This window comes from Hypanus sabinus, chromosome 1 (genome assembly GCF_030144855.1).
Source record: "Hypanus sabinus isolate sHypSab1 chromosome 1, sHypSab1.hap1, whole genome shotgun sequence".
NCBI lineage: Eukaryota > Metazoa > Chordata > Chondrichthyes > Myliobatiformes > Dasyatidae > Hypanus > Hypanus sabinus.
In genome coordinates, this window is record NC_082706.1 from 77698331 (window position 1) to 77711020 (window position 12690).

Consider the following 12690-nt stretch of genomic DNA (forward strand, 5'->3'; position numbering starts at 1 on the left):
CATTCTAACATATGCAAGTGTCCTTGTTTTCTATGTGCCTGGGCCAGGTACATGACAAATGCTATGACATATGTTGTAGAGAGGTTCTGTCAGTAAGCATATCAACATCCTATCACTTCAACCCTCAACCCCTTGTCCTGTGCATCCCATTTTTTCATCTCTCTTTCAGCCCTATGCATCTTCAAACTATTTATTTCCCAGTGTTAGCAAAGGGTTTTCCAAAGTAAAATGCTGACATCTTCTTTCCAAAGATGCTGCCTGAGCTGCTGAGTGTTTTCAGCATTTTTGGTTTTCATTTTAAATCATCTGCAGATTTTTGATTCACAAGCACTGCAGGCTCCTATATGTTTGTTCAATTCTGGATCTACTTATCAATGCTTTCCTTGTATTTCAGTGGTAGAGAAAAGGCCATTTGGTCTATTGAGTACATGTCAGCCATCAATCCTAAAGCAATTGAATTTTGTTTTATTCTGTTCACTTTCTGATGAACTCCTCCTAGATTCTACCATACACATATACACTTGGGGCAAATTGCAACAGCTCGCTAACCCATCAAATTGTATCCCTCTGACAACATGTGGGAGAAAACCAGGGCATCTGAGGTCAGGATCTAGAGCCCCAGTGTTCTAAGATGCTATCTGCCAATTTTTTTTTTTAAACAATGAATTTTCTGTCTCTTTCCCTACCTCTTAGTATCATCAAAAGAAACCAAAGACAATTATGGCAAATTAAAATTTACATACAGTACTGTGCAAAAGTCTTAGGCACACATACAGCTAGGCTGTCTAAGACTTTTATACAGTACTGTATTTGTCAATGTGGAGCATAGAGCAAGTTAGTAAATCGAGGGAGTAAAGGATGTTGGGAATGATGAAGGTGTAGCGCCAAGGGGAGGTGTGGGACAAGAGAAGGAGAGCAGGGGCAGGGAGGGGGTGCATTGAGTGCAGTCACACCCTGCTCTGAAACACCAGGCAAGGTCCTTTGAGTCCAAACAATTGGTTTATTGATCATTACAGAATGGTGCTTCTCCCTTGCTCCCCTTTTCCTAACTGTGATTTCCCTCTCCCTGCCCCTTCCCACTCTCCAATCATATTAGAGACCCATATCAGAATCAGGTTTATCATAAATCACCTGCCATGAAATTTGTTTTTTTTTGCCACAGCTGTACAGTGCAATAATAAACCAATAATTAAAGATGCAAGGACAGAAGCAATGGGCTTATTAAGAAAACACTGCCCTTTGAGGATGATCAGCAGTGAAATTTTTTGATTTAGCAAATGAAACTAGTATTAAATATGCCAAGGAATTAACATACTTCAAAAGCTTGTGCGTATCATTTTCCATAAGGGCAGAACTACTCCTGCCCAAAGCTTCTAATCCATTGAAAAAGATTTCCTGACATATAGAGCTCAGGTACTGTATAGGGTAGAAAGAACACAACTATTATCCTCATGTGGGACTCCAATAAGAGGTGAATTACCATTCTTTACTTCCCTCCTCCTGTTAGTTTTGGCTTACATTAAGGCATTTACAGTAAGAGTTAATCTGCCTTAAAATAGCACTCAGCCTTCATACCAGACTTTTGCCAAATGGAAAGTATGTCCAACTTGTACAAAAACTATTTAAACATGAACAAGGCTGAAGGAATAAAAGGAATTCCATTGAACATCCAACTCAATTAATTGCTCAAATTAGTACCATACTGACCAAGTTTATTATACTTTTAAAGTACAAATTCTAATTATCTCATTGATAGTTATTGCAAACAAGGTATTTGTACACGTCAAGGCTGATCAGTATATTGTCTGACAGCCATTTAAAGCGGGTTAACCATAAACATCAGAGTAATTCAGTCCTACAACAAACACCATGAATCCATCAACAAGCAGTTCAACCACCCAGGAAGTACTAGTGAGCACAAAAAAAGTACTGAGCCCAGAACTTGTCATCTTCAGATTCTTACCTATTTCACCAGGGACCTGCTTGCCATGAAAGCGGAAACAAGTAGTGACATTTAGGCAGTTGAATGACTGCAAGCCATCATGGCACTGTGGAGCTGTGATGTTAATTGAGCTGGGAAGGAGGATAACAATCTCCATAGTAATAACTGGACGAGCTCTGAAAACAAGAAATAAAACATTTTTAACATTTAATTAATGAATCATGAAAGAAATTCTCCTTTCTCATGCTTCTTGAGTAATTAGAAGGAAATTGGTAAAAATGCCAAAATAAAGATTCTTAGAGACCTACCAAACTGCCAAAATTTGCCTGCATTTGGTCCAAATCCCTGCCCACGTATCCATCCGAATCACTTTTCCCCTCTCATCCTAAACCAATGCTCTCCAGTTCTAGACATTGCCATGTTAGTTTTAATCCTCCATATCTCTGCCACAAACAATATTCTGGAGGTACTCAGCAGATCAGGCAGCAGTCCTGATGCAAGATATTGATCTGAAAAATTAAGTTTATTTCTTCCTACAGGTGCTGCTCGATCTGCTGAGTCCCTCCAGAACATTTGTTGCGGTGTCTCAGCTCCCATAGTCTCTTGTCTCTCCAACTTACTTTTGCTCCTCAAAGTCTGCCCTCACTTGCTTCAGGGAAATCAATCCTAGCCTCAACTCAAGCTCATCAGTCCTAGCAAAGCTGTTCTAAATCTCCACTGCACTCTCTCTAGCATAATTACATAAGAACTAAGAAACAGGAGCAGCAGTAGACCATCTGGCCTGTTGGCATACAGTTTGCTTACAACCAAACCAAATGAAATAAGTGTTGCTGATTGTGTGAATGTAATGCAGCAACATTTATAACTGAAACCATTGATTGCACTGACAGATCGATTAGTTTTGGAATTTGGCAAGAAGATTCAAAAGCAGCTCCTATCAGAAGGGCAACTCACATTTAAAAGAACAGTTAAAATCACTGTATCAATGGAAACAGCAGCCAGAGATGCAAGTGAGTTAGAGTCAGGAGTGAGAGTGAGTGTAAACAAAATTGCAACATTTTTATCAGAAACTTGCCCGACCAAAGAAACTGTTACTGTTGCAGCAGGGGCTCGCATTCACCAGACCAATGCAGGTTTAAAGGTAAAACTTGCAGAAAATGCAAAGTAGGACACACACAAAGAGCATGTAAGCAGACCAAAATAAATAGACTGCACAGGGAACGGAAAAAAAAGAGAGTCAAGAGCACTAATTTACATGCTGTTGATGAGAACTTTTATAATGATGGGTGTGACACAGGATGGAGTAGCCTCGGGATTTACACTGGGAAATTTAACAAGAGCCAAGCAATATGGCTAACACCAGAAGTGAACGGTAAACTACTTAAAATGGAATTGGACACTGGCTTGGCTTTTTCAGTCATTCTAGAAAATGAATTTGAACAGCATTTCAAAGATGCTGAACTGAAGCCTGCAGATATCCAACTAAGAACATATACTGGAGAAAAGATAACTCCTGTGGGAATGATATTCGTAACACTAAATACAACAACCAACAAGCCACATTGGGCTTTTATGTGGTAAAAACAGAAGGGCCAGCACTGTGGGACCATGATTGGCTGAGACAATTACAACATAATTTGAGATCTATCCAACATTTGCATTGCACATCCTCTACAATAGAGTCAACAGAAAGCAAATTAAGAAAGGTACTAGATGATCTACTGCAGTTTTTAAGGATGGCATAGGCAAACTCAAACAGATCAAGGGTAAAAATGAAAATGCCATGTCTATGTTTTACAAAGCATGTCTGGTTACTTATACCAACTGTGATGAAGCAGCCAGACAGCCAGATCACATGGAGGTTGAGGAAAATTTTCCAAGGCTGAGTGGAGCCCATGGGCAATACTAGTGGTCCCAATAGCCAATCATGTGGCAGCAACTCTGCATAAAAGTAGGCAGATATGATCACAAGGCTCAGCTGCTATTCAGACCAAATCTCAGAATGGGGAAGAAATATGACTTAAGCCATAGAAAGATTGTTGCTGCCATTCAGGGTAGTTTGAGTATCTCAGAACCTGAGATTTTCACACACCGTTTACAGAGAATGGAGCAAAAAAACAACTAAAAAAAATCCAATGAGTGGCAGTTCCATAAGTGAAAACAGCTTGTTAATGAGAGAGCTCAGAGGAGAATGGCCAGACTGGCTCAAGTTGACAGGAAGGTAACAGTAACTCAAATAACCATGTGTTACACCAGTGATGTGAAGACGAGCACCTCTGTATGCACAGCACATCAAACCTTGAAGTGGATGGGCTACAACAGCAGGAAACCAAGTGGATTGCACTCCTGTCCTAATGAAGTGGACACAAAGTGTATATTGAGACCTTGGAGAGAGCACAGAGGAAATATATAACAATATAAAACTACGAACTTCAAGAGTCAATGGGACTAGGCAGTTTCAATGGGTCAGCATGGACTAGATGAGCCAAAGGGCCAGTTTCTGTGCTGTACTTTTCTAATGACTCTATAAAATGGAGTCTGCAACAAGTAGGAATAGTCTCTATAAGACAGAAAATATTTTGAGACATCAAAAGGATTTGTAAAAGATGAATTTATATTTTGCAGGTTTTGATCAGTAGCTGGGTAGTCATAGAAAAGTACAGCATAGAAACAGGCCTTTCAGTCCATGATGAATTAGTAAAACTGCTGACTTGCATCAGCCTGCACTAGGACCATAGACATCATACCACTACCATCCATGACCCTCTCCAAGCTTCTCTTAAACATTGAAATTGAGCAAGAATGCACCACTTGAGCTGGCAGCTCATTTCACACTCCCACGACCCTCTGAGTGAAGAAATTTTGCTTGTTCCTCCTTAAACATTTCATCTTTCACCTTTAACCCATGGCCTCTGGTTGTACTCCCACACAACCTCAGTGGAAAAAGCCTGCTTGCATTTACCCTATCTGTACCTCCCAGAATTTTGTATACCACTATCAGATCTCCCCTCAATCCTCTACAGTATATAAGCAAACTCAATCTATTTTGCTAGGTTCAGAATGGAAATTTGAATAGTCTTTAAAACCATTATAAATCTTTAACAAATTATTTTTGATATAATACTATTAAGAACATTGGCACAAAGTTAAAAAAAAATATCAGCATACGATCCTGACCTCCCTTATGCTACTAATTTATTGTTAAATTAATGTGATTGGAGGGTGCAAAGGCAAGAAAAGACAGCAGATATAACAATAATTCACACTAGCCAGTTTTTGGCTGAGTGGGTTTAAGCGGGCCAAGTGGTTAATTCCTGCTCCTAACTCATATGCAAGTTATGTCAACCATTGATAATATATGCATACAGCATACTTTGAGCAGAAAATCCCTCCAACATAAATACTTTACGAGAAAAAATGCTGATGCCTAAAAGTCAGTAAAAATACAAACGTCTTTACCATAACCTTTCATGGGAAAAGCTTAGACTAGTCTTTTTGGAGGGTGGACGGGCCAACTGTATACATATCCAGCATTATGTAATTTTGTTTCAGATTATCAGCAACATTACTATTTTCTTTAAAAATTTAAAAGCTGATTTTTAAAAAGTACAACTAAAACAATAAACATCAATAATTCAATGCAGTAGCAATTCAAAAACAACTTTGAAGTACAGAAAGAAACAAACAGCTCTTACCTCAGCAGAACCACACTGTCTGACATGAAAGCACCAATGGTTACATCTGCAATGAAAGCAGACAGTCTAATAATTCTACAAATCATTTTGCAGTTTCAAAGTTACAGAATATTTTTCTCCCAATGAATGGCGTAAAAGTACAAGCACTTGTGAGAATTTTTCATGCTACTGCTTAAGGGCCATCTTGACAAGTCTGTCCGGGAGTAAAGCTTCAAACAGTGGGGCTTAGAAATTGCTTAAGCATTAAACCAGAATTGGAGGTCACTCTAACTGTAAACTCATGATCATTTTGTGGAACACCTATGGTGTGTGCAAACATCTTCAGCTTCTATTTCCATATTTTACCAAGAACTGAGGAAAGGTGAACCAGATGAGAAATCTAGGCGTACAGGCGAATGTCTGTGGGAAAATCAATAACCATACCATTGGGCTGTTAGTGACCCAAGCAGAATATGGGACACTTGTGCTTGGCCTCACACATTGAGAGATGATTGACACTAGAACCGGAGGTCATTCATATGTTAAGAGTAAAAGATGAAATATTTAAGAGGAACATGACGATGGTGTGAGTGAAAAACAAGCTGGCAGGGGATGTGATGCATGCGGGTTGAATTGCAACACAAAAGAGAAGTCTGGATAAGTAAGCTTACGGGTGGGGTCCAGGTATGGGTTAATGGGACTAGACAGAATGACAGATTAGCATGTACTAAATGGATTGAAGGGCCTGTTTCTGTGCTCTGGCACGCTGTAACTCACTGCAGCAAATGGAGAAGGCTGAGTAGAGACGTTGGTGTGGGAATGGGAAGGAGAGTTGAAATAACATTCAGCTGGAAGATCAACATGCACAGGTGTTCCACAAAACAGTCACCAGTCCTGCAGAAGGGTCTCGGCCAGAAACATGGACTGCTTATTCGGTTTCATAGATGAGTTCCTCCAGCATTTTGTGTGTTTTGCCCGAGATTTTCAACATCTGCAGACTCTGTGATCGTGAGTCACTAATCTAAATGGTTTCCCAATGTAGGTAGTTCCCCGAGTCACCCAATTCCACCTGCATCCCAAAAATATGCTGGCTGTTCAGTTAATGGGCTACTCTAGACAGCATCCAGTCTAGATGGATGGCTAGAGAATCCAGCAGTATTAACGAGCATGTACAAGAAATTATGTTACCAGTGAACAGATACAGGGATTGGATTGCTCTCAATCAGCTAAATAGTATCTTTGTACATCACAAGGAAAAACAAAATATGGAATATGGAAAGGGTTGTTTCTGGGTGAAAAGGGAAAGTTCTGCTCCTCACTCCTACAAAAATTTATTTCTGTCCTTCTCTTTCATCATACTCACTCACACTGGCTTTTGTTTTCCTTCTGGTCTTTATAGAGTCATAGAAAAGTACGGCATAGAAACAGGCAATTCGGCCCATCTAGCCCATGCCAAACTGTGCATTCCCAAACATGACATGCACCGGGGGAGCATCCCTCTACCATCTGTGTACCTACCCAAACTTCTCTTAAACATTGAAATCAATCTGGTATGCACCACTTGCGCTGGCAGCTCATTCCACACTCTCATGACCCTGAGTGAAGAAATTTCCCCTCATGTTCCAACTCAAACTTTTCACCTTTCACCCTTAACCCATGACCTACCATTGTAGTCCCACTCAACCTCAGTGCAAAAGCTCTGCTTGCATTTACCCTATCTATACACCTCATAATTTTGTATACTTCTACCAAATCTCCCCTCAATCTTCTATGTTCTTCCATGTTCTGTAAGTTGTTAATCAAAACCTGCCTTCACAGCCATATTTCATTGGAATCATTTGAACACCACCAGCCCAAGTCTATTTAGCCTTCCCTACCCATTCTCTGCAACTTCAAGATAACTTTCCTGGTTCTGATGACTTGACTCTGTGTTATTTTCATTTGATGATGTCTGATCTCCCAAGTATGATCTTGCAGAATTTTCTGTTTTTATTGTCAAATCTGACTTCCAGCACTCGTGTACCTTTATAAGCATTTCCATCCATGTCCACTCCTCCCGAAATGGATTGGCCAAACATGCGCAATTCTGGATTGATTTTCTGTGCCAACACCTTCTGGAAGAGTGAAGGTATAACACCACGTTAGGAAAACAAGACCACGCATCAGAGAAGACTCCTGCGTTTGTGATAATGGTATAGCATGCTGTGAGATGAGTGGGTAGGGCAAGAGAGGATGCAAAGTTCTCATTTTGGAAGCCAGCACCAGGTCAGACATATGATACCTAAATCTACACAAGATTCCATGCAAAGGTTTTAGATACCATGGGCTAGAAAGCATTAATTCACTGAAAAGTTGCAGCAAAGCAGTGTTACACAGGAAACACACATCTATTTTGAGCTTTCCTCTCACAGTGAAAATCTATCAATTGTGAAGCCAGGCTCCAGATGGCAAAATGAATGCTGCACACTTTGCATACTAAGTGGTCCGTTCAGTAGGCCAGATAACCAGGCCAGGGGTCCAAGAAAGGGGATGTGTGCAGAAAGGGCATGGGTCAGTCACTGAAGCAATAAGGTAGCCTCAAGGACAGAAACACCAAGAAGTGTATCTGTGGGGCTAACTGAAAAACAACAAAGAGTTCAAATTCTGTGGTAAATAATGCTTCAACTTCTCCCAATTTAGTCTGATGTGGTAAACTCACTCAATGTTGTTGCATGTGCACAGGAAGTTCGCAATATACAAAGGAGCCAGAACATACATGTTCAGAAGTGTGCATACTACGTACCCAAACACATTTATCAATCAAACTTTGTAAAATTCCATCATACATTGCACTACGAAATTGTATTTCTAATCAAGCTGGTATGCACCACTTGTGTCTGGAACCAGAGGAGATAGCAGAGGTATTTAATGAATACTTTGCTTCAGTATTCACTACAGAAAAGGATCTTGGCAATTGTAGGGATGACTTGCAGTGGACTGAAAAGCTTGAGCGTGCAGATATTAAGGAAGAGGATGTGCTAGAGCTTTTGGAAAGCATCAAGTTGCATAAGTCACAGGGACCAGACGGGATGTACTCCAGGCTACTGTGGGAAGCGAAGAAGGAAATTGCTGAGCCTCTGACAATAATCTCTGCATCATCAATGGGGATGGGAGAGGTTCCAGAGGATCGGAGGGTTGCAGATGTTGTTCCCTTATTCAAGAAAGGGAGTAGAGATAGCCCAGGAAAGTATAGATCAGTGAGTCTTACTTCAGTGGTTGGTAAGTTGATGGAGAAGATCCCGAGAGGCAGCGTTTATGAACATTTGGAGAGGTATAATATGATTAGGAATACTCAGCATGGCTTTGTCAAAGGCAGGTCGTGCCTTCAGAGCCTGACTGAATTTTTTGAGAATGTGATTAAACACATCAACGAAGGTAGAGCCATAGATGTAGTGTATATGAATTTCAGCAAGGCATTTGATAAGGTACACCATGCAAGGCTTATTGAGAAAGTAAGGAGGCATGGGATCCAAGGATCCTTTGTGGATCCAGAACGGCTTATCCACAGAAGGACAAGAGTGGTTGTAGATGGGCCATATTCTGCATGGAGGTCGGTGGCTAGTGTTGTGCCTCAGGGATCTGTTCTGGGACCCCTACTCTGTTATTTTTATAAATGACATTGATGAGGAAGTGGAGGAATGGGTTAGTAAATTTGTTGATGACACAAAGGTTTGGGGGGGGTTGTGGATAGTGTGGAGGGCTGTCAGAGATTACAGTGGGATATTGATAGGATGTAAAACTGGGCTGAGAAGTGGCAGATGGAGTTCAACCTAGATAAGTGCAAGGTGGTTCATTTTAGTAGGTCAAATATGATGGCAGAATATAGCATTAATGGTAAGACTCTTGGAAGCGTGGGAGATCAGAGGGATCTTGGGGTCCCAGTCCATAGGACACTCAAAGCTACTATGCAGATTGACTCTGTAGTTAAGAATGCATACAGCGTATTGGCTTTCATCAATTGTGGAATTGAGTTTAAGAGCCAAGAGGTAATGTTGCAGCTCTAAAGGACCCTGGTCAGACCCCACTAGGAGTACTGTGCTCAGTTCTGGTCGCCTCACTACAGGAAGGATGTGGAAACTATAGAAAAGGTGCACAGGAGATTTACAAAGATGTTGCCTGGATTGGAGAGTGTGCCTTATGAGAATAGATTGAGTGAACTTGACCTTTTCTCCTTGGAGCAACAGAGGATGAGAGGTGACCTGATAGAGGTGTATAAGATAATGAGAGACATTGATCGTGTGGACAGTCAAGAGGCTTTTTCCCAGGGCTGAAATGGCTAGCACAAGAGGGCACAGTTTTAAAGTGCTTGGAAGAAGGTACAGAAGAGATGTCAGGGGTACGTGTTTTTTTTATATAAACGCAGAGAGTGGTGAGTGTGTGGAATGGGCTGCCAGCGAAGGTGGTAGAGGCAGATACGATAAGGTCGTTTAAGAGACACCTGGATAGGCACAGACAGCATAGAAAACTAGAGGGCTATGGGTAACCTTAGGCAAATTCTGAAGTAAGTACATGTTCAGCACAGCATTGTGGGCTGAGGGGCCTGTATTGTGCTATAGGTTTTCTATGTTTCTAATTAATGTGCCCTTGAATGAATTCTGCATACTTTCAGATAAAGAACCATTCATTTTTTTGTTTACCATTTCTCTTGACTGAATATTTCCAGGAGCACTCTTATGTTTGGAATCTCTCTCCCTTCCTATCAAACCTTGTTATCACTGCATATTTAGCATTGTTGTTTTCATTGTTGTTTTCAAACTTACTAAATGTCACTATCTAAAACCATTTCCTCCTTAATAACCCACCCCTCCCCGACACTGTTCAGGTTAAAACACAGCCTATAGTCCTGGTTATCTGATTCCAGCATATCTTTTCATCAGCAAGGGGCCCAAAACTACTCTAGTGTGGTCTCATTAAACCCTCAATGTTTTTATCACAGGCTGCAAAAAAATATATACTTTAATGTTGAGACCCTTCAGTGTTACCTATATTTACTCATTTATGGATCAATTGACCTTGTACCTGCCTCATTGATTAAAAAAAACACTAGTCCAACCCTATCTACAGTAATGCATCCGGTCCTCAGCACTGCATGGTGGCAAATTCTGACTGATTCAGAGAGAGGAGAGATGAAATTCTCCTTTCCAAAGATGAATTATGTCAGTTTTGGGAAGAGAACAGAAAAGTTGGTATTTTTCACCAGATGGCAGATGAAATTGGAAATTTGATGCAAGTATTTAATCATGAAGTGTGCAAAATTAACTGTTAGCAGAAAATTATGAAAAATAATTTGAAAAAAATCCCCTGCTGATAGACAGGAATTTATTCTTAAACTATAAAATACTGATTTCACTGGTAAGATGGGCAGAGCAATGGTAGATGGAATTTAACCCCGATAAGTATGAGGTAAGGTGTTAAGGGTACAACATGTACACTGACTGGCAGGACCTCAGAGTATTAGAGTAAATAGAAGAACCTTAAGTGTAAAGTTTAAAAGATTCCTGAAAACGGTGAAGGCAGCAAATGGGATCCTTGCCTTCATTTGCCAAATTCGAGAATGTAAGTCTGAAGGTTATAGCACAATTTTATAAAACACTGGTTAGACCACACCTGCAGTCTTATGTACAGTTCAGTTGAATGCAAATATTTATGCCAGTATTGAATTATCACCATTTTGCATCAACAAATAGATCAGTACATCAGTCATAATATTTTGTCTTAGCACACTTTATCCAAAAATATTCAGCATTGTGCCTTCCACAAGAGCAAGTACCTTATTCACAGACTGGCCTACCTCCGGAAGGTAGGAAATTGGCACTAAAATGGTGTCATCTCCAATCAGCCCGAAGCAGAACAAAGCAGAAAAGCAGAACAAGCAGAAAATAAGCTGTGCCAAGTCACAGAAAGATCTAATACAGAAAAAGGCCCTTCATCCCAACTCCTCCACGCCCATGGGCGACACCAAGCTACAAGCCTACAATTGGACCATACCCTCTCAACCACGAGTCCTCAACCTGGGTCCACAGACCCTTCAGTTAATGGTAGGGGTCCATGGCATAAGAAAGGTTGGGAACCCCTGTTCTAAACCGTTCCTAACCACATACCTATCCAAATGTCTTTTAAAAGTTGCTTTATTCCTGCTTCAACAACTTCCTATGGTAGTTCATTCCATATGCACACCTCCCTTTGCATGAATGCCCTCAGCTCTCTTTTAAATCTTTCACCTTAAATTCTGCCCTGTAATTTCACTTTCCCTGCCTTCTTCCCCAAAACTCTCACTCATCAGCACACTTGGGACAAAGTACAGTTTCAAACTGACCTATCCACCTGTATATTTTTGGGATGTAGGGGGAAATTGAAACATCCAGAAGAAATGTTTGTAGCCACAGAAAGAACCTACAGACCCCATGTAGACAGCACCAGAGGTCAAACTGTAAGACAACAGCACAATTAGCAGTATCACAAAATTGTCCTGCAAGCGTAGCAACACAAGGTAGTACTGATATTAGTAAGTTAAGTAAATAATCAAATACCATTGAATATTTGGAGACAATTCCATTGGTATCTCCATGATAAATGTAGACAGCTCCTCTAAAATCATTTTCATTAGGTGCTCCAATCGCTATATCTGAAAAAGAAAAAGATGAACTTGTGGGACTAGAAAAAAAACACAAATCAGAAAATGCAACATTCATCTCCTTGAGTTGTTGGCTACCCTAGAAGAATTTGGCACATTCGAGTTGGTGTTTGGCCTGACTATGACAGTGAAGAAGGACAGAGTCAGACAGGTCAGTGTGGGAACTAAGAGTTGAATTGACAAACAACCAGAAGCTCAAGATGGCCACTGCAGATGGTGCGCAGGTGTTCCACAGAATGATTACTCAGTCTACACTTAATCTCGCCAATATAGGGGAGATCACTTCACAAGCACAAAAAGCAATAGATCAGATTGCCTGGAAGGACTATGCAGAGGAAGAAGTGTTACAGGCAAGGTGCAGTGGATAGAGAGAGGTAGATGAGAAAGAATGAGTGCACCAA

The 12690-nt window shown here is 40.6% G+C and overlaps 1 protein-coding gene across 1 annotated transcript in view; it reads right to left on the bottom strand.

Moving 5' to 3' along the window:
• Positions 1 to 12690, bottom strand: part of itga9 (integrin, alpha 9) — a 410365-nt gene that overhangs the window by 294681 nt on the left and 102994 nt on the right. The window contains exons 11-14 of the mRNA XM_059971083.1: positions 12186 to 12280; positions 7640 to 7730; positions 5638 to 5683; positions 1964 to 2118 (exon numbers count right to left, since the gene is read on the bottom strand). Coding sequence (XP_059827066.1) covers positions 1964 to 2118; positions 5638 to 5683; positions 7640 to 7730; positions 12186 to 12280 — 387 coding nt within the window. The remainder of the gene's footprint in view (positions 1 to 1963; positions 2119 to 5637; positions 5684 to 7639; positions 7731 to 12185; positions 12281 to 12690) is intronic.